The sequence below is a fragment of the Lithobates pipiens genome, unplaced genomic scaffold (assembly GCF_037356315.1).
Source record: "Lithobates pipiens isolate NorthernLeopardFrog02 unplaced genomic scaffold, aLitPip1_a1.2 Scaffold_13, whole genome shotgun sequence".
Classification (NCBI taxonomy): Eukaryota; Metazoa; Chordata; class Amphibia; order Anura; family Ranidae; genus Lithobates; species Lithobates pipiens.
This window is the reverse complement of record NW_027507718.1, coordinates 351,608,199-351,635,411: the sequence shown is the minus strand read 5'-3', so window position 1 is coordinate 351,635,411 and position 27,213 is coordinate 351,608,199. Positions and strand designations below refer to the sequence as shown.

The window sequence follows — 27,213 nt, the reverse complement described above, 5'->3', positions numbered from 1 at the left end:
GATGACAATATGACATCATAGCAATTATCAAATACAGGTTGAGTATACAGTATTTGTCAGTTTACATGGATAAACATTTAACTATAAAAATTTCAATGAAAGTCTGAATTTTCTAGATACAGCAGCTATAAAGTTGTATCTTTGTTAAGCCCAATTTTTTTTGGCTCAGCACAAAAGAATATGCTTTTTAAATAGTTGTTCACAGAAGTGCTAGAACTTCTAATGGCTTGTAAAAATTATATTCCTGGACTTTATTCATTTTTTTCTTGTATAATATCAACAAAATAATTTGTGCTTCAAAGCGTTGCCTTGACTTTATTGCCTATATTCATCATGCAACACCTAAAGCCCAACTCCAGGATGGAAAAAAAAAAACATTGCAGTGGGGCAATCAAGGGGTTTACAATCTAAGGTTCCTATCTCAAATGTATACTGTACATACATACACAGGGCCAGTTAACCTATCAGAATATCTTTGGAGTACAGAAGGAAACAGGAAACCTACACAAGCACAGGCATAATAAGGAAACTTTATGCGAGTAGTGTCCTGGCCAGTATTCAAATTGAGGACCCCAGTGCTGCAAGGTAAAAATTGTAACTGCGAAGTCACTGCTGAGTTTATTAGCCATACAATGCAATACAATGGCAGTGGCTGTAAACCCAACATGACATTTTAAAAGATATATATTTTATTGTGTGATTGTTAAAACCTCTTCTTATCCACCTAAATCATCATATAAAATACAGCTGAACTTTTCCTCTTTGTCTCCTTTTCATGTATAAAGGCAAGTCTCACTCTTTCAAACTTTCAAGAAGAAAAAATCTTTTCGTTTGGCTAGGCCTATAAAACAGAGAACGATCAGATTTATCTTTAAAGGAAGATGGACGTGATCATTTTTCTTCTGTTTGGTTCTGAATCTCATGGAACTTTATCATTTCTTTATGACTTGTGATTCCAGTAATTACTAATTTCAAAATGTAAACCTTACCAATTTTCCAATTATCAATATAAACCTTACTAATTGTCTTCTTGTTTTGGAAATTGCAACTCTCATTTATCCAGATGCATTTCTTCAACCTCATTAATCTTCTACCTTGTTTCCCCAAAAATAAGCCCTTCCTTGAAAATAAGACCTAGCATGAGTTTTTGGGATGGCTGCAATATAAGTCCTACCCCGAAAATAAACCCTAATTAAAGTCCTTGTAAAATCATGTAATTTGTTCTGTAAAAAGATTATATAATGTCTTCTTATGTAACTTTATTGTGGAAAACACCTAATTTACTGCACCACTGGGTGCTCACGTGACCCGCCGGAGCTCTTCTCTTCTCCTCCTGGCTGATATCAGCAGTGCTCGGAGCCGGCTGACATCAGTGGGGATCTTGGCCTCTCCCTCTGCAGTATTTCTGAGCGGGGAAGAGGAGCTCCAGCGGGTCACGTGAACGCCCAACTGTGCTGTAAATAAAGTATTTTCCACAATAAAGTTACACAAGGATACACACTGCACATTATATAATCGTTTTACAGAACAGATGACATGATTTTACAAGGTTTTTAACTAAGGTTTATTTTTGGGATTACAGAATTTCACAATGCTATCTCCTATGCTGACATGGGAAGGTAAATTTTTGTACATACTGTAAATAAATAAGACATCCCCTGAAAATAAGCCCTAGTGTGTTTTTTTGTAGTCAAAATTAATATAAGACCCGGTCTTATTTTTGGGGAAACACGGTAGAACTTTGCTTGGACCTTTCTAACCTATGATAAATCCTATTTCCAATGGTTAGTCTCCACATCAGATACTGATCTCTTCATATATATGGGGGGACGTCTTTTTCATTGGCTTATATCTTGATGGTTATTCTTTCTTTTGCCATTTTGCCTACCAGCAGTGTTATTTAATAGTTATGTTATAATGTGTAACTTAATAAGAGTAATATTTATTACATATGATCCATTTACTGCTAAAAAGTATTACATTTGTAAGATATTTACAGGAGACATATCTTAAAGCGGGAGTCCGCCGGGAGTGCGCGTTTTTTTTTTTTTAAAAGCCAGCAGCTACAAATACTGCAGCTGCTGACTTTTAAAATAGTGACACTTACCTGTCCAGCGCGCCCGCGATGTCGGCACCCGAAGCCGATCTCTCGATCGTCTCTCGGGTGCTGCCGCCGCCATCTTGGGTATGGGAATCAGGAAGTGGAGCCTTTCGGCTTCATTTCCCGGTTCCCTACTGCGCATGCGCGAGTCGCGCTGCGCAATGAGGATGGACCCGCTGCCTCTGGGATCTGTGTGTTTCCCAGCAGGCAGCGGGGAACTTTCGGAAAGGGGCGTAACCCCTTTCCGCAGAGAGCTATCCAGGAAGTGGGTGCAGATACCTGTACTGTACAGGTACCTGCACCCCCCTCCCCCCTGAAAGGTGCCAATTGTGGCGCCGGAGGGGGGAGGATTCCAATGAGCGGAAGGTCCACCTTAGGGTGGACCTCCGCTTTAAGCCATGATAGTGCAGCCTGGGAAAAAATGCTCCCAAAGTAGACTTATTTTCATAGTCAATAATAATTACTCCACATTTGGTGATTCAGCCATTTTGTCCAGTAAGCATTATCCGTAGTATGTTATATTTACTTGTGTATAATTATATTTACTATTTTCCTCTCCTTATTCACTATTTGCATTATTTTTTCCCCCACATTCTCCAACCATTGTGTATCATATAAATATTATTTTTGCATTATGTTTTTGCCTAACATTCTCCAACCCTTTGTACTCTTTTCTTATCCACAATTCTCATTTTCCTCCTTTTATTTCTTGGGGTATTGTGCTTTATTTTCTACCAATTTTGTTGCGTATCATCTTATTTTTCTTTTACTTTTTTTTTTTACTTTTGTGTGACACCACTGCGGAAGTTTACAAAATGTTTTAATCTATAATACACAAGGTCTTAATTCCCCCAATAAAATAACTTTCAGATATTATAGCTTCATGCCAAGTAAACATCAATTACTTCACAATCACATTTCTCCCAAATAACTGCATCTTACCTCCACCATAATTATTTTAACTTCTATTTGTCTAACAGCCCCAAGAAAAAAAGAGTTACAATTTGTATGTCTATAAAAGTCCATTTTATGCCTCAAAATATTCTAAAGGATAATAGTGGACATTTTGTAATGGCCATTGGAACTATTCACAATCATACAATTTTCCTAATTTCATATCACTAAACAAATAGAATTTTTCCATTCAATTATTTATTTTTTTACTTCCTCAAGCAGCAGGCCTAATTATCAGAGGAGACTACTTTAATTTAACTTTTGATCCATATTTAGATAAATCAGAACCTCATCAACTTATAATGAAACAGCCTTCAAAACAAGACCATAAATTGGCTTTTCTATTATCCCAATATGACATTATCAATGCATGGAGTGATCTTAAACCTTATACAAGACATTACTCTTCCCACATGTCCACAAAAGTAATTCACATATAGACCATATATATATTTATTCATCACTTCTTCCCTTTGTTTCTAAGCTAATCTTTTGTCAGTGTCATGGTGGGGCCACCAACCAGTACAACTTCTCAGTTCTAATTTATGGATGAAGCCATCTAATTTTCGCTGGCATTGGAATCCTGGAACCCTTACTTGAAAATGATTCTCTTCATATATTGCACTTGAAAATTTTACATTCTTTCAAAGTATTTATCCAGAAGATATCTCATATGGTACTAATTGGGCAGCCCATGAACCAACTATTGGTGTTAAAATAATATAATTGGTCTCCGGAGCAATAAAAAAAAAAAAAATTACCCAGTCAACAGAAAGAAACTGAACTAAAATCATTACTTAAAGAGGAACTGCACCTTTTAAAAAATATATTAAAAGCCAGCAGCTACAAATATTGCAGCTGCTGACTTTTAATAAATTGACACTTACCTGTCCCAGGGTCCAGCGATGTCGGCGGCAGATGATGAGCAATCGTTCATCTCTCTCCTGCCCCCTCCACCATCCTCTGTCAGGGAATCGGGAAGTGAAGTATTGCGGCTTCACTGCCCAGTTCCCTACTGCGCATGCGCGAGTCGCGCTGCGCGTCTCTACTGGTCCCTGCTGTGTCCTGGGAACTGTGTGTTTCCCAGAATACAACGGGGGTGGGGCATCTGCGGCAGTCTGCTGCAGTCTTGTCCCGGAAGTGGGTGCAGATACCTGGTAACTGCACCTCCCTCCTCCCTGAAAGGTGCCGATTGTGGCACCGGAGGGGGGGAGGGATCAGATGAGCGGAACTTCCACTTCAGGGTGGAGGTCCGCTTTAACCACTTTAGCCCCAGAAGGTTTACCCCCCTTCATGACCAGGCCATTTTTGTTATACGACACTATGTTACATGCAATGCCCTATCCCACAAATAGAGGTTTCTTCTGTTGGTATTTGGTCACCTCTGCAGTTTTTATTTTTTGTGCTATAAGCAAAAAGACCTAAAATTTTGAAAATATGTTCTACTTTATGTTATAAGACATATCCAATAAAAAAAATAAAAAAATCAAAGTTCTTCATCAGTTTAGGCCAATATGTATTCTGCTACATATTTGTGGTAAAAAAAATCCCAATAAGCTTATATTGATTGGTTTGCCCAAAAGTTATAGTGTCTACAAACTAGGGGATATTTTTATAGAATTTGTATTTATTTTTACTAGTAATTGCAGTGATCAGCAGGGGATAGCTGACATGGAAAGTTTTTTTTTACCTTAATATGGAGAAAGTATTAAGATAAAAAATCTGTTACCTTTACAACCACTTTATCAGTCACAAAAACATGCTAAAAGCCCTTAGACCTAAAATAGAAGAGGTCACAACATCTTTGAACCTTTATTTGACAGCTATTGCAATAAATCTGTGAAGGAACAGACCTAAGATTTATGCCCAGAGAGGTAGACTTGGTAAACGTCTGGCTCAAAACTCAATCCTAGACCTATTATTACAGAATTTTTGAAGTTAAAGCGGTATTAAACCCAAAACCAAAAATTCTACATATTGCAGCCAGTCATTAGATGTTGTGGCTGAATTGGTTTTCTTTTTTTCAGAACTTTCCCCTTTTTCTTCCCCTGCTTTCACCTGCTGATCTGGCCAGTAACACAGTAACACACCTCCTGTATTAGAGTGCCCCCACTCATCAGCCAAACATCAGCTCACAATTTATAATCAGTTAGAGCAAATATTTTTTTCCTCTTTGGATAAAGGTTAAACAGAAATAAATAAAGGCTGATCATTGTAAGCACCTCTGTGGTAAATGCTTTTTTTTATCCCTGGCACTAGTACGGGCTCACTCCTGAGCCTCACTGTCTGGATCCATTGACATCATCACTGACTTTGATTGACAGCAGCAGGAGAAAATGGCTGAGGGCTCAGGCAAGTAAAAAGGGGGGGGGGGGGGTACTGATGCTTAAACATTTTTTTACCTAAATGCAAGGCATGCGTTAAGGAAAAAAAATGTTTAGGCTTTATAACCACTTTAAGTCTTTCTTAAGGAACTTTAACTCAAAATACACCACCCATTACAGGAGAAATTCAGACATTTTACACATGACTTTACTCAAAACTAGAAAATGTTCCCACTAAATTATTAAAATCATATCTCCTTCTCATAAATCCATGCTTGATAGGCTATTTACAGTTGAAAAAATTGAATTAGCTATTAACAAGTTAAATCTTTCCAACTCAGGACTCAATTAATTCTCTGGCATGTAATATAAACATTTGTAGATGCACTAGCTTCATTTATGATCATTTGAATAGCATTAGAAATAGACATTCCATTCATCCAACAGAAAATGTGGCTTTTATACATTCTCCCAAAGAAAAAAAGGATTCATCAAACCCCTTAAGTTTCCATCATATTTCAGTAATCAAGAGGGATATTATATAAGCTAATAGAATTAATACTTTTATATGACAGTATATTCATCCAAGGTAAGGTTGGATTTGTTCCTAACAGCCAAGCATCCAACCAAACCAGGGTTGTACTCGAAACCAATAGACGAGGCATGCTTTTATCCCAAGTAGTTCTACAAAAAGCGTTGGATTCTAAATCATGGGACTACTTCTTTTTCACTTTAGAATAATATGGACTTGGTTTTATTACAATTTTAAATGTCCTTTTAAATCATCCTGAGGCCACTGAACCATTGGCTACAGCCATACATGAAAATTCTAACATAACATTTTTTTCCCAGGAGGTTGACAGCAATTGATGCTTCTCACTTCCCCTTCTGATTTCTATCTCACATTTATTGAAATGATCACAAAAATATCTACTATTTCAATATTCAAGCTACCTGATTCTAAATCACAAGTCATGAACCCGAACTACAGATTGCAAAAACATTAATATCCACTTTTCCAATTTAAAAATGGTTATCCTTTTTTCTTTCCTGTTTGGGTATACAATTGACACATCCTTTAATACAGTTTATCACCTAAACTACCCGCCTTTGTTCCAAATTTTTTAGGGGAACTAAATAGGTTGTTATTATCACTCCCTTCATGGTTTGGATGCCTTTATTCTATAAAAAATAATAATATTCTGCCTACACTATATTTTTTACTCGTCCAGTAAACATAGTTAAAACAGATCCTTTCAATCTAAACTATTTATATTGGAATGGGGTAAAAATCAAATCCAGAATTCATAGACATACTCTATATATCACTAAATCTCAATATTTTTTCTCTCAGCCCTTAGATGAAGCATGGCTTCCTCTTCCCCTCCCCCTCCCCCTTCCTGTCCATTGATATGTAAATAAACCAGTTAGGTGGCTTTTTAGAACTGAGCAGACAACAAGAAGTTCTTTGCAGGTATGCAACAGGAAGTTCTTTGTAAGAAGTGATGTACCAACAGGATGCTGGTAGGAGGAGCTTGGAGTCTTTTGAAACAAGCACGTTGACACAAGGGGACTTGTGTTTAGAAGGATGATGGAAATCATTTTGAATTTTAAATTTCATTCCAGCTGTTTTGTGAACTTTTATACCGTAATACAGTTTTGGGTAGAGAGTAAACAGGAGGCACTCATTATTTTTGGAATATCTAGGTACAGAGAGAAGCCACATTGTTCTGGAGAGAAAGCGGGCGTAAGTGTGCTGTGCAGTTTAGTCTGGCGACGCAGTGTACGGTCGTACAGCGCAATGCGCTTGTGTATGCCTGCACTGTGAGGGGTAGAGACATAATGTGGGGAGTGATAAGGCCTCAGTTATGGTTTCTAGTTGGGGGACTGGACCAGATAGTGGTTTTAGTCCATCAATCCACCGTAAAAGAAGGCACTAGGCAGTGCTCTCCTAAATGGGTTTCCCTGGACGCAGGGGTAAGACGATAGCTCATTCGAATCGCCATGGGTAATGAACAGTCCATGCAAGGCAAGGAATGCGAGGCTTCCCAGACGGTTGCACAGTACATGAAGTCTAGTTTTGGGGCAAAGGCCATTAAACCCCTTAAAGATTGGCATATATGGTCAGAGGGTACAGTAAGGTGTATTCCTTTGGAAGGTACTTTTGATGTCTGGAGGTATGAGACCCCAGAATAAAAATACCTTGGAAGTAGCTTGACTGTGGCTTCAGAAATCCATAATGATGAGTGGGTTGATGGATGTGTAGTACACAATTGTGTGATTAAAATTCGCATGCCTGTTTTTGAACGTTGTGTGGCTGGCCCATACAAGGTTTGGAGCTGCTCTGGTGTTTTTCCCATTGTATTTTTTCTATTGCTAAAAGAGTGAAGGCAGCATTCAATCTGGTTGTTTTGTTTTTTCATTTTTGTTTTGGGAACTATGAAATATCTCCCCCACATTTGTATCTAAATGTTTGTCTCATGTTTTAGTCTTCTCATTGTTTGTATGTAGTAACATGAATATGTTAGAACCTACCGCGACAGCACTCCTACGTGTCTCAGCTGTTGTATTTTAGTAGGAAAGTGAAAGTAAGGGTTACAGAGGGTTTAGTAGTTGTTGGTTTTGAGGAATGTCAGTGACAAATTACCAATGTACACAAATGTTGTATTGTTTAGCATTCTTTGCAGGTTAAATATGATGGACAGAGTAATAACCTTTATAAGTATCTTTTCGGGTCCAAGGAATTTCTGAAAGTGTGTGTACATAGAAAGCAGGTGTATGTAGATAGCTGTACACATGCATATATACACGCCTAAGAAGGTAAAAGTATTATAGGCTATTTCACAGTTTCATTGTTTTTTCTGCACCATTCTAAACCCTGCGTGTCTTCCTCCAGTTTGTAATGAGGGAGAAAATGGGGGGGGTAAATTAACAATTTTCAAACCAATAATACTAACCGCTCTAATTCTAGCCAAATTTGTGACCTAGTAGGATGACATGTTCCACGACTGTCTTCTTTTGATGGAATTTGAATCAACAAGTAGCAGTCTGGTGAAGGATGCTCCCACCCCTGATGGTGACTGGGTCATTGTAAAGAAGCTTGAGGGATGAGACAACTGGATCCAAGCCAACCACTGCAAGAAGCTGCTCAACTACACCAAAAGACGAGGAGTATCTTTGTTTATTTATATTTTTAGTTTAGTATATTTTGGCATGGGTAAGGATGAAAAACATCCCAACTTATTGTTTAAAGTGTATTCTTCAACTAGCTAAGAAGGTGAACAGGACCAGTTGCTGGGTCTACTCTGAATCTCCACCAAGCTTTTAGTACCCCAGCGATGACAGCGGTACATGCTATATATGATGTTCATATTGGTATGCAGAGTTTTAACAGACTAGTAATAACTCCAAACAGACACTTGTCTAGAGGGTAAAATTAGTTATAGTTTTAACAATAGCTCTGGTTCTTGTCAGTTTTGGTATCAGGACAGCTAGGTAGCCCACAAGTGTGCTTCAACTTTAGTTTGGTATTTATGTGGGTCTACAGCTTATAAGGTAATTCCCCCTAATGCAAGAGGTTCATGCCTCTGAATGAAACTCATCCCAGCACCTTATGTCATGGCCGATCGTGAGGATCTGATGCCGTGAGGGAAGGTAAGAATGGCAGGGACTGCTAGAAGGGAATTGTTCACCAACCTTGACCAGGTCTGGGCATGGTTTCCTGCTTGTACATGGTGGGGGCTTGAGCTTATGAAACGATTGAACAATTTCTCATCCAGTGTGGATGGGATGTTTAATGTAATTGTTGAAGCTACAAGGAAGTTCCCACAGGAATAACGGCAGATCAAGACCCTTCTATTAAAAGATGGCCCATGAATATCTGTTGGCATCCAATGGTGGTTTCTGTGAATTCATAGGTAAAGATTGTTGCACCTGGATCGGGGATACTAGTGACAAAGTTCAAGCTCATATGGATAAGGCTTAGATCCCTGCATGGCAAAGCCAGAGCTATAGCTAGTGAAGGTTGGAATCTTTGGGGATTTTTTATTTTTCAGCAGATCATGGTTGAAGGAAGTAGGGGTATATATACTCATGTTGTTTTTGTTTCTATTGCTTCTATATGCCGCGATGGGTGCTACTGTTGCCTGATTGGACGAGTGAACAAAGCCAGAGCAGATGACCACATCTTCCTTGCTGAGATGAGATGCTCCAAAGCCCAACCCATGTACAAGACACACAGTATCCCAGACCAACTGGCCTTCATGTCCTCCTCTAAGTCATCCCTCATGAAGAACAGAGTCTACAAGTCAAGCTGTGTTTTCCTTTTTATGGACTTAAGGACTGATAAGAAGAATATCAAGACTCACAGAGGGACACATGGGAGCATATGACAAAGAGGAGGGCCTGTTGTGGAAATTTTATTATGTGTGTTTAATAGATTGTCATCTGTCTCCCTGTGTCTGATTTAACCAAGGAGTGCTCTAGCAGAGCACACTTGGGTTGAATCGGGACCAGCGGTAAAACTGTCAGTATGAAAACCTTTTCATGGGCTTGGAGACATGTTCGCTGTGTATGTGGACATTTGCCAGTTTGTAAGTATCAAGCGCAACGTGCTGGGCTTCTGGGCAAAATGCGCAAAAGTTATAGCGTTTACAAAATAGGGATAGTTTTATGGCATTTTTATTAATAATTTTTTATTATTTATTTTTTTACTAGTAATGGCGGCGATCAGCGATTTTTATTGTGACTGCGACATTATGGCGGACACATCGGACATTTTTGACACATTTTTGGGACCATTCACATTTATACAGCAATCACTGCTATATAAATGCAGTGATTCCTGTGTAAATGACACTGGCAGTGAAGGGGTTAACCAGGGGGTGGCAGTGTAGGGGTTACGTGTTCCTAGGGGTGTGTTACTAACTGTGGGGGGGCTGGGCTTTCATTTAGTGAACACTGATCTCTGCTCCAATCACATGGAGCAGAGATCAGCGTCACTAGTTGCTAGGCAGAATGGGGAAAGGCTGTTTACAACGGCATTTCCTCCATTCAGCCACCCCGTGAGACGATCACGGGTATGCCCGCGCGATCGAGTCCGCGAGACCCGCGACTGGACTCACGGGGGTCCCAATGGCAGGGCGGCATTGAAGATTGGACATACCTGTACGCCAATATGCCTGCCTGTGCCATTCTGCCGACATACATCGGCGTGCGCTGGTCAGGAACCGGTTAATAGTGCAAGAGACATGGATTACGCATAGCATATAGCAAAATCTCCATGTCAATCCATCCCCCTCCTCCCATCCCAGCTCCACCCACCCCCATTCCATACCTGCTCCATCCATCCTCCGATCCCATCCCTGCTCATCCACCCCCATCCCATCCCAGCTCCATCCACCTCCCCATCCCATCGTGGCTCCATCCATCCCCGATCCCATCCCTGCTCCATCCACCCCATCTCATCCCAGCTCCATCCATCCCTCCCTTGATCCTATCCCTGCTCCATCCACCCCCCATCCCACCTCTGCTCCATCCACCCCCCGATCCCATCCCTGCTCCATCCACCTCCCATCACATTACAGCTACATCCACCCCCATCCCATCCCTGCTCCATCCAACACCCCATCCCATCCCTGCTCCATCCACCCCATCCCATCCTAGCTCCATCTGTCCCCCCAATCCCATCCCAGCTCCATCCATCTCCCCCAATCCCATCCCAGCTCCATCCTTCCCCCTAATCCCATCCTGGCTCCATCCATCCCCCTGATCTCATCCTGGCTCCATCCACCACTTCCATCCCATCCAAGCTCCATCCATCCCCCTGATCCCATCCTGTCTCCATCCATCCCCCCAATTCTATTCCAGCTCCATCTACCCCGATCACATCCCGACTCCCTCCACCACCCCATCCCAGTTCCATCCATTGCCCTGATTCCATCCCTGCTGAATCCATTCCCGGGGGGGGGGGGGCACCATGTTTTACTGCACCAGGTGACACCAACCCTAGTGCCACCACTGCAGTCCAGAGGTAGTTCCATTCTATGGAATGAAATGCTTATTTTTAGCATCCAAAGAAACTGAGGACTTGGAAGGTGGAGGCATGTTTGGGGGATGGGCAGTATTCTTAACTGGGGGGGGGGTTAAGCTCTGTACTGGGGGTGTTTGGGGGGGAAAAGTAATTTTTCATTGTACACTGGCCTGTGTGTTATCCACTCCTGAGCCCTGTAATATATATGCACTCCTGAGCCTGCATACGGTGCACTACACACCATGAGCACTGCACAATATGCACTCCTGAGCCCTGCACTCTGTGCGATATACACTCCTGAGCACTCCACGGTATGCTATCCAGAGCACAGCACTCTGTGCAATATGCACCTCTTAGCTCTGTGCACTGTGTAATAATATGTACTCCTGAGCCTTGTACCCTGTGCTATATGCAGTCCTGTGCACTGGACAATTTGCCTGTACCCTGTGCAATATGCACTCCTTAGCCTGTGCTCCTGAGCCTGCTTCCTGTGTGATACACGCTCCTTAGCACTGTGTATTCCTGAACTTTGTGTTCTGTGTAATATGCTTTTTGAACACTGCAAAATATGAAATACTGAGCCCTGCATTTTGTGCGATACACAATTCCTTAGCTCTGCACCCTGTACAACATGCACTCCTGAGCACTGCACAATATACACTACTGACCCCAGTGCCATGTGTGATATGCACTCCTGATGCTTGTGTGATATGTACTTCCGAGCCCATGCCCTGTGCATTACTCATTTGAGCTCTGCATCCTGCGTGATATGCACTCTTAAGCTTGAACCACGAACAATGTGCACTACTGAGCCCTGTGTGCTGCATGATATGCACTCCTGAGCCCTGCACAATGTGCATTTTATCCTGTGCGATAAGCAGGTGTGAGTTCTGACCACCCCAGCATTATGCGCATTGCCAGCCGGGGAATAGGGGTAGGGGTTGTGTATGAGTACCTGCACTTATTCTCTGAGAAAAACAGCCCTGGATAAGACTATAGGATTTTGACACATGCAACAAATGTAGTTTTCTTTTGTATCTTAACTTGAAGTTTAATACATATCATTGACATAGAAAAAAAGATAAATATGTGTCACATCTTGCTATTTTAACAACTGATGTGTTCATACAAGAGTAAATTATCTTCTTTTTAGCCCTGTGAATGGTTAAGATGCATTGTGCGACATTGCACTAACGTCTGTATAGGTTATGTTCTTGTTCCACCTATTCATTGGGGATGAGCCTGTTTTTACTTCACAGATGACTGTAAGAAAGGATTGCTATGTGATAACACAGTATGTTGCTTTCCCTGGATATTGAGTGTAAAGTGACCATTATGAACAATATAAAACATAACAGATAACAGATTAGGCCACTGTGAAATGAATTAAAGATAAAACAGATGAACAAAAGTTATTGGCTAGAGAATAGACTGGACAATGTGCATAGAAAATGTTTTTGTACAATAACTGACTACATAGTGTGTGCAGTTAATGCATGAATGTTTTGACTGCACCCAATGAATCAATAAGTACATCTTGAGCATCAAATAACTAGATTTATTTTTACATTATCATAAAATGATTTCTAACCCCACAAACACAAAGTTATTTTAATGAAGATTATTAGTTCTTAGGTATGGTTCCTGCATTCATTTAAATTTTTTTTATGCTAAAAAACATTTTCAGTAAGTACAGACAATGCCTGTTAATCTTGCCAGGAAGTGTAACCCCACATAATAGAGATAAAGAGTTTATGTTTAAAGTTAAAAGTCCTCCATAGACATAATGGCGTGACAGGAAGATTTTGCAAGACCACCAGGTGGAAATAATGGTTAAAGAAGATACATTCAGCCACCAATATATTACAATTTTTGTTTTTGGGTTTAGATACACCTGTATGAAATCTATTACCTGTCAATGGCACATGGAATTATTTATGGAGATACTGAACAAATGGATAACAGAATTGGTTGACAGGGTAATTATGGAATATCTGCTAATGCATGCAAACATTGTAGAACTGCTTCATCCAATATAGAAATTCAATGCAGTCAATAAATGGAGGAATCTCAGTCCCCTTTCTGCTCCATGACCTGTTGGTAAACTAGTGTGGTCAATAGCTCCCCATTGCTGTTGAACCATGCTGATAACAAGGAGATGAAGAACTAATTAGTTCTCTCTATCTATCAATTTTTTTATTTTAGCCCTCCATTTGCTGTCACTTTTTTTCTGGTCATAGCCACTACTATGACAATGAAATCACACAATGCAGCTTAAAAATGTTGATAAAATGATAGTCTTGTACAGTTATACATCTAGGAATTTGATTTACCCAGATTGCTTCTACAGACTCCAGGGATATTTTTGGTAGGCTTTTTGGATGCTGGCACTTTAGCAGGCCAGACATTCGCCAACTTGAGATTACAGTAAAGGTGTTAAGAGCAGTTAGAATAAAAGTGGTAAATGTGAGGAACCCCGAATGGGGAGAGAGTGGACAATTGTGGACATGTATTTTCATGATTGGACAGTATGAGTTAGTGAAGCTAAAATAGGGTAAATGGGATATGTGAAGTTTTTTTTTATTTGTATTTTTATTCTGTTGATTGAATTTGCATAAATATAAAACAAAAAAATTACATAAAACAGCCTCTGGGCATACCCCGGCTGAGGTAACAACCAATAAAACAATCCTATACATTTATACTTATCTATAAACTTCAATAACTTAAACTATTCGTGTCATTAAGATTGAGAGAACAGGGGGAGGATAGTGTGTCCTGTATTTCAGGCGATCATATCGGGAGGAGCTGCTGAGGTTGAGGATAGCACCTTTAAGAGAACCTTCAGATAATGGCAAAAGTAGGTCTTCACTGCTACAAGACTTTTAGCTGAAGTAGACAATCATTGGGAACAGTGCCTATTTTGTTGTGATCCTGATGTCTGATTCTAACCATACGCTCCATATTTTATCAAACTTGGCTGAGCAGCATCTGGCGCGATAGGCCTCTTTGTATAGTGTCACCGCTGAGTTGATCAGCGATGTCCATGTTTTCAAAGTAGGTAAGTCCGTTTGTTTCCATTTAATGAGTAGGGCCTTCATAGCATAGAATAATAGAAGTCCTATTAGTTTTCTGGTTGCTCAGCGGTGGGCCAAGGAGCCCTCCAGACCAAGCAAACAGATCAAACAGATCGATACATTCAGGGGTACATGAATCATGGTCAAGGTTTCAATGAAGGTTGTGACCTTCGCCCAAAGGGACTGGATTCTGGGACAGGACCACAACATATGATTGAAATCGGCATTTACCATATCACACTTGCAACAGTTGGAGGAGGAATTTGGGTTCATTTTGTATAATCTTTGGGGTGACAAATAGATTCTATGAATCAGTTTAAATTATATCAACCGATTTCTGACAGAGATGAGCTGTAAGAAAGGATATTACCAGGCGTCCTCCCGGTCTTCCGAATCCAGGTCTGAATCCAGATCCGGGATCTCGCCCTGCCACCTAGAGAGCAAGTCATCCAGACCAAAGTGGACTGAAGGCAATAAAGTTTTGTAAATGGTAGAGGTGGGTTTGACCAGAGGAGTATCCCTTAATGTGGATTCAAAGTTGGACCGGAGAAGTACCGGGGTGGAACCAAATTTGGTAGCGAAGGCATGGCGGATTTGTAGAAATCGAGCCCAAATTTCTCCTTGAAGGAATCAAAGGTCAGAAGGGAGCCACTAACAGATATGTTCCAGGTTTTTGATACCTCTAGTAGCCCAGAACCCTGGGTCTGGGATAGTCATAAACTCTGGTAAATGTGGGTTGAGCCACAGGGGGTGTCTGGAGATCTAGTGTGAGGGTTCCTTTGTAGTTTACAGATCAACAATTGCCAAGCCCTGATCACCGCCTTTATGAAGATTGTGAGAGGATAGGGGGCTCTAACTCCCCTATATAAAGCATTACTCAGCAACTCGTAAGAACCGAGGTGGGTGGCCTAAAGGACTACAGCAGCATTGGTCACATCTGATGCTAGCCAAATATGGGTGTGTGACAGTAGTGCAGCAAAATAATATTTCTGAAGATCCAAACAGGCTAGGCCACTCTCTATCCAGGGCCTTTTGAGTATAGATTTGTTTATTCTGGGGGTGAGATTTCCACAGAAAGGGGGTTATAATGGAGTCACATTTTTGGAAGAAGGCTTTGGGCATCCAAATTGGGGAGTGCCTCAGAGCATATAGAAAAACAGGAAGAAATTTCATTTTAAGTAAGTTTATTCTGCCAATGAGGGATAATGGCAGGTTGGATATGTGAAGTTTGAAGAAAAAACTATTGCATATGTGCTTGTTGTCTATGTCTAGGTTTCTTGTTACAAAAAATAACAGCTAGTTATTGTAGTCTTATATTACTTCTGTCAAAGAGTTAAGAATAGAGCTCTACAGAAACAAGGAGATTGCACTGTAATATATAGATGTTCATTGTTCAGCTGACCTTAAACTGATGCAAGTCAATCTTAAGGACACACAGCAGGAAGGCATACAAGATACACATTACAGCTTTGGACGTACAAACTGTGCATTGAAATAAAACTTACAACCATTCCAGCCTGTGGAGATCTCGAAACACTCCAGGTTTAAGGGTGCTTATTGCATTATGGCTCAAATAGCTGAAAAGAAGCAAACAACAAACATCATATGGGAAATTTCCTTATATGAAATGTATGGGTAATTTTATCATGTAAATAAAATAGCTTTCAAATTTAATTTTTGGGTTACAAACTTATCAAAACTGACTTTAACAAACAAAAACTATAAAAAAAAAAATATATATATATATATATATATATATATATATATATATATATATATGCATACACAGTGGAAATGTCTGTTCAGTGGTGTTGAACTTAAAGAAAGCTTCCCAGAACCGCATAATGTAAAAAGAATAGTTATCTGCTGACACCTCCAAGTCCACTGCTGTCTACTACCCTGGTGGACTTGCCAGCCTTAGTAACACACTAAAATGCTGCACAAGGCGCAAGGGGAGAAAAGACAATAAATATAGACAAAAAGAATATACATGAAATACATACATAAAGAATAACAGAATGTCTTAATAAATATTTAGAGCAACACAATTGACTGTGCAGAAATCCAGTTCTGGGTGCAAAGGAAGTAACTTGACTGCTTGACTAACTCAGCAATGTATCAAATCAAATTACACATCTCTCATCCTAAAATAGGATTTCACATACATGTTCAATTGCTACCAAATGTTTAGTTTTCATCTCAAAAAACTTTTTTGAGACAGAATGCAAACACGACATTTGTGAGATTAAATGTACAAAGAAAGGTTTTAAATTTTGGTACCTATATCATGTTCACTGTAATCATTTGACATAGGTCTATGTGGTATCTGAAGACCTCTTCTTGAAGGTTTCAGCTTCATACTTGGAGTGATCCTGTCACCATGGGGTCACATTTATGTTACGAAAACGTATAAAACAAGAGTATCTGTACTTACCTTTCTGGCAGCTTCTATCTTAAATCCTCATTGCTATGCTGCTCCTGATATCTGCAGGTATTCAACACTTTTGGGTGTGTTGACTCCTTGCTCCCTCTGCAACTAACTGTAAATTCACCTACCAGTATTTCTGTCCTATATTTATGTACAAACTACAGCGAGTACAATAAGAATTAAACATGCCACCATTTTTTTAGGTAATATATTTCTAAAGGTACTATTGATATACAATTTTCACCACATGTCCATAACAACCCATGCAATTCATACGTACAAAGACACCAAAACAAATAAGTTCAGAAATTAAGTTATGTGTAAGAAAATGGAATGACACAGGGAAAAAGTATTGAACACACAAAGAAAGAGAGGTGTCAAAAGGCATTGAAAGCCAAGACATCAGCTGAAATCTATCAGTAATTAGAAAGCAATCCTGCCCCTTGTCAGTGCAAATTAGTATCAGCTGGTTAAGTCTCAACTGATGGCCTAAAAAAGGTGTCTCATTACCAAGGTGTCACATAAGAAACATCTCATAATGGGTAAAAGTAAAGAGCTCTCTCAAGACCTTCATAACCATGTTATTGCAAAACATACTGATGGCATTGGTTACAGAAGAATTTCAAAATTTCTGAATGTTCCAGTGAGCACTGTTGGCCATATTCCATAAGTAACAAGAACATCATTTCACCATAAACCAGTCTCGACCAGGTGCTCCTCGCTAGATTTCTGACAGAGGAGTGAAAAGAATTATCAGCTGGAGAGCTTCAGAAAAACCTGGAATTAGTAAGTAAAATTGTTTCAAAGAAAAAAAAAGTAATGCACTCACCTTCCATGGCCTGTACGCACGCTCACCACGCAAGACTCCATTGCTGAAGAAAAAGCATGTTGAAGCTTGTTTAAAGCTTGCTGCACAACATTCACAAAAGCCTGTGGAATACTGGGAGAATATAGTTTGGTCAGATGAGACCAAAATTTAACTCTTCGGTAGCCATAATACACACCATGTTTGGAGGTCAAACGGCACTGCACATGACCCCAAAAACACCATAACAACAGTGAAGTTTGGAGGTGGGAACATCATAGTGTGGGCCTGTTTTTCAGCATACAATACTGGCAAACTTCATGTCATTAACCACTTAACAACCGCCCTATAGCCGAATGACGGCTACAGGGCGGTTTCTTAACTCTGGGAGGCCGTCATATGACGTCCTCCCAGAATTCCGCTCTCGCGCGCCCCCCTGGGGTGCGCACTCGAGAGCATCCGTGACCGCCGGGTCCACAGGACCCGGCGCATCATGGATCACTGTAAACGGCTGCTCATAGCGGCCGTTTACCACGTGATCGCTCCGTCAAATGACGGAGTGATCACTTGTAAACAAACCGGCGTCATGTTATGACGCCGGTTCCTCCCTTCCCCTCTCTGTACCGATCAGAACAGCGGAGGGGGAAGAGATCGGTGTCAGCAGCGATGTGGGCTGCATCTGCAGTGCCCACATCGCTGCTCACCGAAAATTAACCCCTCAATTCCCTGCCAATACTCTGCAATACCCTGCCATTACTCTGCATTACTCTGCAATACCCTGCATTACTCTGCAATACCCTGCAATACTCTGCAATACTCTGCAACACTCTGCAATACTCTGCAACACTCTGCAACACTCTGCAATACTCTGCAACACTCTGCAACACTCTGCAACACCCTGCAATACCCTGCAACACCCTGCAATACCCTGCAACACTCTGCAATACCCTGCAACGCTCTGCAATGCTCTTCAACACCCGCCAATACCCTGCAACACTCTGCAATGCTCTACAACACCCGCCAATACCCTGCAACACTCTGCAATGCTCTGCAACACTCTGCAATGCTCTGCAATGCTCTGCAACACCCGCCAATACCCTGCAACACTCTACAATGCTCTGCAACACTCGCCAATATCCTGCAATGCTCTGCAATGCAATACTCTGCAACGCCATACTCTGAGATACCCAGCCATACTCTGAGATACCCAGCCATACCCAGCCATAGTCGGTGATACCCTGCAATACCCAGCCATAGACACCCCCCCCCCTCCCGCCGCCCTCCGGTGCTTCTACCGACTCGCCAATACGATCAAATCCAGAATCTTCCCAGCTTAGAGGTGAGATGCGGGGTCTTTTTGACCCCATATCTCACTGTAAAGAGGACCTGTCATGCCATATTCCTATTACAAGGGATGTTTACATTCCTTGTAATAGGAATAAAAGGGATCAAAAAATTTATTTTTGGGGAAAAAAATGTCAAACTAAAATAAATAAAGTAAAATGAACAATAAAATTTTTTTTTTTTTAAAGCGCCCCTGTCCCCATGTGCTCGCATGTAGAAGCGAACACATACGTAAGTCCCGCCCACATATGAAAACGGTGTTCAAACCACACATGTGAGGTATCGCTGTGAACGTTAGAGCGAGAGCAATAATTCTAGCCCTAGACCTCCTCTGTAACTCAAAACATATAACCAGTAAAAAAAAATTAAATCGTCGCCTATGGGGATTTTTAAGTAGCGATGTTTGGCGCCATTCCATGAGCCTGTGCAATTTTGAAGAGTGACATGTTAGGTATCTATTTACTCGGTGTAACTTCATCTTTCACATTATGGAAAAATTGGGCTAACTTTAATGTATTTTTTTTTAAGCACAAAACTGTTTTTTTTCCAAAAAAACGCATTCGAAAAATTTCTGCGCAAATACCGTGCGAGATAAAAAGTTGCAATGACCACCATTGTATTCTCCAGAGTCTTTGCTTAAAAACCATATATAATGTTTTGGGATTCTATGTAATTTTCTAGCAAATAAATGATGATTTTTACATGTAGGAGAGAAATGTCAGAATTGTCCTGGGTGCTCCAGAACGCCTGATGGCGCTCCCTGCATGTTGGGCCTCTGTATGTGGCCACACTGTGTAAAAGTCTCACTCATGTGGTATCGCCGTACTCGGGAGTAATAGCAGAATGTGTTTTGGGGTGTAATTTGTGGTATGCATATGCTGTGTGAGAAATAAACTGATAATATGACAATTTTGTGAAAAAAAAAAGTAAAAAAAATCTTGATTTTGCAAAGAATTGTGGGAAAAAATTACAACTTCAAAAAACTCATCATGCCTCTTACTAAATACCTTGGAATGTCTTCTTTCCAAAAAGGGGTCATTTGGGGGGTATTTGTACTTTTCTGGCATGTTGGGGTCTCAAAAATTGAAATAGGCCGTCAGTACTTCAGGTGTGATCAATTTTCAGATATTGGCACCATAGCTTGTGGACTCTATAACTTTCACAAAGACCAAATAATATCCACCAATTTGTACTTATTTTTACCAAAGATATGTAGCAGTATAAATTTTGGCCAAAATTTATGAAGAAAAAATTACTAATCTGCTAAATTTTATAACAGAAACAAAGAAAAAATCATTTTTTTACAGAATTTTCTGTATTTTTTCTTTTAGGCTCCATGCACACTGAAGCTCAAAAAAGCTATTTCTGGACGCCAGATTGCTGGCAGAAAACGCTGGTTGAAAAACCTGCTTTTAACAGCGTTTTATACTAGCGTTAATGAGCGTTAATGAGCGTTTTACAGCGTTAGCGTTAATGGGCGTTTTTTATAAAAATACACAGAGGACACTCCAAAAATCCCACAATGCATTGAAAAATAGAATGCCGAACACTAATGAACGAGCGTTAATGAGCGTTAATGAGCGTGAATGAGCGTTTGTCGTTTTTTGCCGCTGAAAAACGGCACTTTGAACGCGAATTTCTGGCGTTCAGAAAAAAGCCCATAAACTCCACTGCTCATTAAAGCTGAAAAACGTCCATGTGTGCATGGACACATAGGCTAACATAGAGTGGAGTTTATGGGCTTTTACAAAAAACGCCCAAACGCCAATAAACTGCAGTTTATCAGCTTCAGTGTGCATGGAGCCTTATAGCACAAAAAATAAAAAACCGAGCGGTGATTAAATACCACCAAAAGAAAGCTCCATTTGTGTGAAAAAAAGGACAAAAATTTCATATGGGTACAGTGTTGCATGACTGAGTAATTGTCATTCAAAATGTGAGAGCACCGAAAGCTGAAAATTGGTCTGGTTATTAAGGGTGTTTAAGTGCCCAGTGGTCAAGTGGTTAAAGGAAGGATGAATGGAAAAATGTACCACGACATTCTTGATAGAAATCTGCTGCTATCTACCAGGATGATGAAGATGAAACGAGGGTGGACATTTCAGAAAGACAATGATCCCAAACATAAAGCCAAGGAAACTCTCAATTGGTTTCAAAGAAAGAAAATAAAGCTGCTATAATGTTTCAGCCAATCACCTGACTTCAATCCAATAGAAAATCTATGGAAAGAACTAAAGATCAGAGTTCATAGAAGAGGCCCACTGAGCCTTCAAGATTTGAAGACTGTTTATGTGGAAGAATGGGCGAAAATCACACCTGAGCAATGCATGCAACTAGTTTCTCTATATAGGAGGCATCTTGAAGCTGTCATTACCAACAAATGTTTTTTTACGAAGTATTAAATATATTTCAGTTGGCGTGTTCAATACTTTTCCCTGTGTCATTCCATTTTATTACACATAACTTAATTTCTGAACTTATTTGTTTGGTTTCTTTGTATGTATGGATTGCATGGGTTGTTACTGACTTGTGGTGAACAGTTCATGTCAATGGCACCTTTAGAAATATATTTACCTAGAAAAATGGTGACTTGTTCAATACTTATTTTACCAGCTGTATATACAGGAGATACAACATGCAGGAGGTCCTAAAGTTTGTCCTCTAGGTATGTAGTGTCAAATACAGAGTCTAAACACATATGCCATATAAATAAAAAAATATGATCAATCCGCACAATCTGTGTGCATAAGAAACAATAAAACAGTGTGATAATAAAGAAAAAAAAATATTTGCAGTATCTCACAAAAGTGAATACACCCCTCAAATTTTGTAAATATTTAGTTATATCCTTTCATGTGATAACATGACCAGATCGGACCGAACCCCCTCACGATCGAGAGTGGCAGCGGTGACCCGGGGACCTACAGTGGTGGCAGAGCGGGACATCATGGTGCGAGAGCGGGTGTACTGAGGACAGTAAGCACCCCATAGACATGGACTGAGTGACTAACTGCTAATGTCAGATTACAAGGGGAGGCTGTGCAGAGTGACACAAACACAAACGCCAAACCTGACTGATGGTGTATGTGAGTACCCGAGTATTGTGTGTATTGCGAGTACCTGAGTATTTTGAGTACCTGAGTATTGTGTGTACTCGAGTGTTGTGAGTACCTGAGTATTGTGAGTACCTGAGTGTTGTGTGTACCTAAGTGTTGTGAGTACCCGAGTTTCGTGAGTACCTGAGTATTGTTTGTGCAAGTAGACTGTGAGTGCACGTGGACTGTAAGTACACGAGTGTTGCAAGTGTACGTGGACTGTGAGTGCACGAGTGCTGTAAGTGCACATGGACTATGAGTGCACGAGTGCTGTGAGTGCACATGGACTGTGAGTACCTGTGTATTGTATTGTTGAGTACCTGTGTATTGTATTGTTGTGTATTAGTGTCAGGAAGCTAGTTGTTAGTTAATTTGGACAGGGTTTAATCCTCAATCCCCATCAAATTAGTATGTACGATGCCCAGTGGGTGTGGAGATGCGACTCAGTGTACATCTTGCAGCATGTATGCATTTCTTGATGATCCGATCAAGGGCGAATACTGCTGTGAAAAATGTAAGCACATTGTTTCCCTGGAAGCCCAGAATCTAGGGAAGCAACTGTCAACACTGAGAAGTCCCTCCATACTGAAGGAGAGTTGGGGTCGTACCAGGCAGGTGCTGGCAGGGGCCAGCACAGAGGCGGTGGAGATAAAGAGGGCAGGCACCAAAGCAGATTAGGAGGGTGACAGTCAGGAAGAGTAGAGGGGAAAGAGTCAGGGAGGCTGGTCCTGGGCTTGAACATCCCAATAAGTACGCCCCGTTAAGTGACATTGGTGAAACCAGTTAGGGACCAGCATTGCTGGAGCTGAGTGACTCCCCTAGCTGCCAGGAGAATAACTCCTCATGTGAGGGTGGGAGTAAAGCCAAAGGAAAGGAAAGACAGATTCTGGTAGTAGGGAACTCAATTCTTAGAAGGACAGAGAGGGCAATCTGTCACAAAGACCTTAAGCACCGAACTGTATGTTGTCTACTGGGCACTCTAGTTCGGCAAATCACAGATCTGGTGGACAGATTACTGGGTGGGGCTGGGTAAGACCCGGCTGTCATGGTGCATATTGGCACCAATGACAAAGTCAGAGGAAGATGGAGTGTCCTTCAAAGCGATTTTAGATAATTAAGAGCTAAACTGATACCTCGAGCCACACCAGAAAGGTAGAGGAAGATTTGGGAAGTAAACAAGTGGCTCAGGAGCTGGTATAGTAAGGAGGGGTTTGGTTTCCTGGAGAACCAGCTCTATAGAAGGGATGGACTGCACCTAAATGAGGAGGGTGCAGATCTGCTGGGAGTGAACATGGCCGAAAAGAGACTTTTAAACTAGGCGACGGGGGGGAGGGTCTAGGGGTAGAGCTAGTCAGTGCGGAACATATTCCAGAGGGTAGTATTGGGGGTATTAGTTGTAGGTTGACTAAAGCACCTAAACCCAAGATAAGTATAGTAACAAGTCCTATTTGCAACCTCAGAACACCCAATAAGGAGACAGTATGCGACCGGTCTAAACTACGTGGCATGTTCACCAATGCCAAGAGTCTGGCAGACAGGATGGGAGAACTAGACCTATTGTTGTAGGAGGAGGATTTAGATTTTGTAGGAATATCAGAGACTTGGTTCAACAGCTCTTATGATTGGCTGGCAACCATTCAAGGGTATTCCCTATATTGCAGGGATAGAGATGGTAAAAAAGGGTATGCCTGTATATCAAAAATGATGTACAAGTAAATGTGAGAGATGACATCACTAATGGAGCAAGGGAGGAGCTGTAATTCTGGGTAGAGCTGCAAAGGGATGAAACTAAGGGGAAAGTAATACTGGGAGTATGCTATAGGCCCCCTAACCAGAGGGAGGAGGTGGAGGCAGACCTACTATCAAAATTTGGATTAGCGGCAAGGATGGGAAGTGTCATCATAATGGGGACTTTAATTATCCAGACATAGATTGGGTGGAAGGAACCTCACATTCATCTAAGGTCTGCCAGTTCCAAAATGTCTTGCTGGACAATTTCATGGGTCAGATGGTAAACGCACCAACTATAAACAAAGCGTTACTAGACCTACTGATTACCAACAATACAGACCTGATCAAGGATATGGAAATACGGGGGGCAATTTAGGAAACAGCGATCACAGGTAAATTAGTTTCAGTATAAAAAGAAAAAGCCAACTTCCCTAAACTATGAGCCTTGCTAGAAGATACAAATTGGGATAAAATCTTAGGAACAAAGAACATGGAGGAGAAATGGGCATGCAGCCACTTTATATTTGAGGGGGACATGCATGGAAAATAAAAAACAGCATTTTAGCTTGCACATGATTGTATAATAAAATCAACAGAACTTCCCCTCATTTCAAATCTACCCCTCAGATTTCCATCGACTGCACTTTTTAAGCGCACTTTCAGTACAATTTAAAGTGCACTTTGCACTTGTAGTTTGCACTTGTAGTGCAAAGTGGATTTGCCTTTCGTAAATAACCCCCTATGTGTCTAAACATACACACATGATCTAGTGCCCTTATTTCTCTCTAATTATATGTAGGAACCCCTGACTAGGGATGGCCTTGCGGTTCGCGGTGAATTTTGCGTGTTCGCGATACGCCAAACCGGTGGACTTCTGGCGCTGTTCGCGTGGCGGACATATGCGTTTACATTGTGAAAGAACTTTGACCCATGATGACACATCCATCATGGGGTACAGGACAGCCAATTGAGACATTTCAGCACATGGACAATTGGACATTCCCCCTACCTTATAAATAGACCTGATCTGGCGGCCATTTTACATTCTGTCTTTTGTCAGTGTAGGGAGAGGTTGCTGTGTGGAGCAGGGACAGACTGTAGTGACACAAATCACTAGCTATTAGGTCCACAAAAGTCCTTTTAAGGACTGGTATAGGTGTACAGTATATAGGGTTCTGGTGCACAGCTGCTGACTGCTGTGCTTATGATTGCTGAGTGCACTGTTGACCGATTCTAAAGCTGTCTTTTGTCAGTGTAAGGACAGGACGTTGTGTGGAGCAGGGACAGTCAGTTTAATCACTAGCTATTACTATTAGGTCCACAAAAGTCCTTTTAAGGACTGGTATAGGTGTACAGTATATAGGGTTCTGGTGCACTGCTGCTGACTGCTGTGCTGCTGATTGCTGAATGCACTGCTGACCGATTCTGCAGCTGTCTTTTGTCAGTGTAGGGACAGGATGCTGTGTGGAGCAGGGACAGTCAGTTTAATCACTAGCTATTACTATTAGGTCCACAACGGTCCTTTTAAGGACTGGTATAGGTGTACAGTATATAGGGTTGTACACGTATAATATACTTTCTTTCAAATATAGAAAGCCTGTTATACTTGACTGCTGAGCTGAGTGATGACCAATTCTGCAGCTGTCTTTTATCACTGTAGGGACTGAGGGACAGTCTGCAAATCACTAGCTACTAGGTCCACAAAGGACCTTTTAAGGACTGGTATAGGTGTACAGTATATAGTGTTGTACACGTATAATAAACTTTCTTTCAAATATAGGAAGCCTATTATACTTGACTGCTGTGCTGCTGAGCTGATTGCTGCCCGATTCTGCTGCTGTCTTTTATCAGTGTAGGGACTGTGGAACAGTTTGGTGTTTGGAGCAGGGATGGTCTGCAAATCACTAGCTACTAGGTTCACAAAGGTCCATTTATAGGTGTACAGTATATAGGGTTGTACACGTATAATATACTTTCTTTCAAATATAGAAAGCATATATATAGTGCACTGCACTGCTGTGCTGCAGACCGATTCTGCAGCTGTCATTTCTCAGTGTAGGGAGGGACAGTTTGGTTTTTGGAGCAGGGACAGTCTGCAATTCACTAGCTACTAGCTAGCTACTATTAGGTCCACAAAGGTCCTTTTACGGACTGGTATAGGTGTACTATTTGGTTTGCAGTATATAGGGGTGTAATACACGTATAAAATACTTGCACATATAGAAAGCATAGTATAGTGCATTTCCACTGTGCAGCATAATGACTGCTGAGTGGTTCTGCAGCGATACTAAAAAGAGTGACAATGTCACGTACCTAGTTGTGAGCCCGGAATGCAGAAGGAGACCTCTCTTGCGTCCCCGACTCACGGCCCCTGATGATGGTGACAGGAGGCTCGGGAGTCAAAGGTAGCACGAGTGCCTGGCAGGATCAACAGCCGGTGGATGGATCTGGCTGACTTCAGGAACTGTAGCTGGACAAGCAGGCCCTGGTGACAGCAGACAGGAACCAGTAGACAGCAGGAGACCAACAGGAGCAGGTGGATCACTCAGGGGCAGGCACACAGAAGAGTCAGGCAAGCCGGGTCAAACCAGACAGTCAGTACAGGAACAGATGCAGCAGGCAGAGGCAGGAACGTGGAACAAGCCGGGTCGATAACGGATGAGCACGGATGGACCAGAGGATGAGACAGGTGCAGAGTCGTAGACAAGCCGGAGGTCAGAGGCAGGCAGAAGGCAGGGAAGGTCGCAGGTCAGGCCGGGTCAATACACAAACAGATCAGATTCAGGTAATAGTCTCAGGAACGCTGTAGATCAAGCAGCAAGATCAGAAGGGAGAACTGGGTTTAAATAGCCCGCCTGGCGCCGGTAACCGTGCGCGCGCGCGCACGCGAACGCGCGCGCCCGCGCGATCGCGAACAAGCACAGCCGCGCGACCGCGAACGCGCGCACAAGGCACCCGCAGGCGCGCACAGACAGGCGACGGACCACTGTCCCCAGCCAGCCTTTCCTGACATTGCCCCCTCCCAAGGGGCAGCCTCCGGATGCCCAACCGGGCCATTTTCTCAGGATGGGATCTCTTGAAGGCCTGTATCAGATGCTTGGCATGTATGTTGCTTTCAGGCTCCCATGAGTTTTCCTCGGAACCGTACCCCTTCCATTTAATGAGAAATTGGACACAGTTATTCCTCTTCCTGCAATCCATTATTGCCTCCACTTCGAACTCCTCTTCACCATTGACCATGATAGGAGGAGGAGGATCTGTGGCTCGTCCTGGGAAAGGGTTAGAGATGGCGGGTTTCAGGAGAGAAACATGAAAAACGGGGT

At 41.6% G+C, this 27,213-nt stretch overlaps 1 protein-coding gene across 1 annotated transcript in view; it reads right to left on the bottom strand.

The window, feature by feature from the left end:
• Positions 1–27,213, bottom strand: part of RXFP1 (relaxin family peptide receptor 1) — a 523,212-nt gene that overhangs the window by 152,257 nt on the left and 343,742 nt on the right. Inside the window, exon 7 of the mRNA XM_077477119.1 lies at positions 15,993–16,064. Coding sequence (XP_077333245.1) covers positions 15,993–16,064 — 72 coding nt within the window. The remainder of the gene's footprint in view (positions 1–15,992; positions 16,065–27,213) is intronic.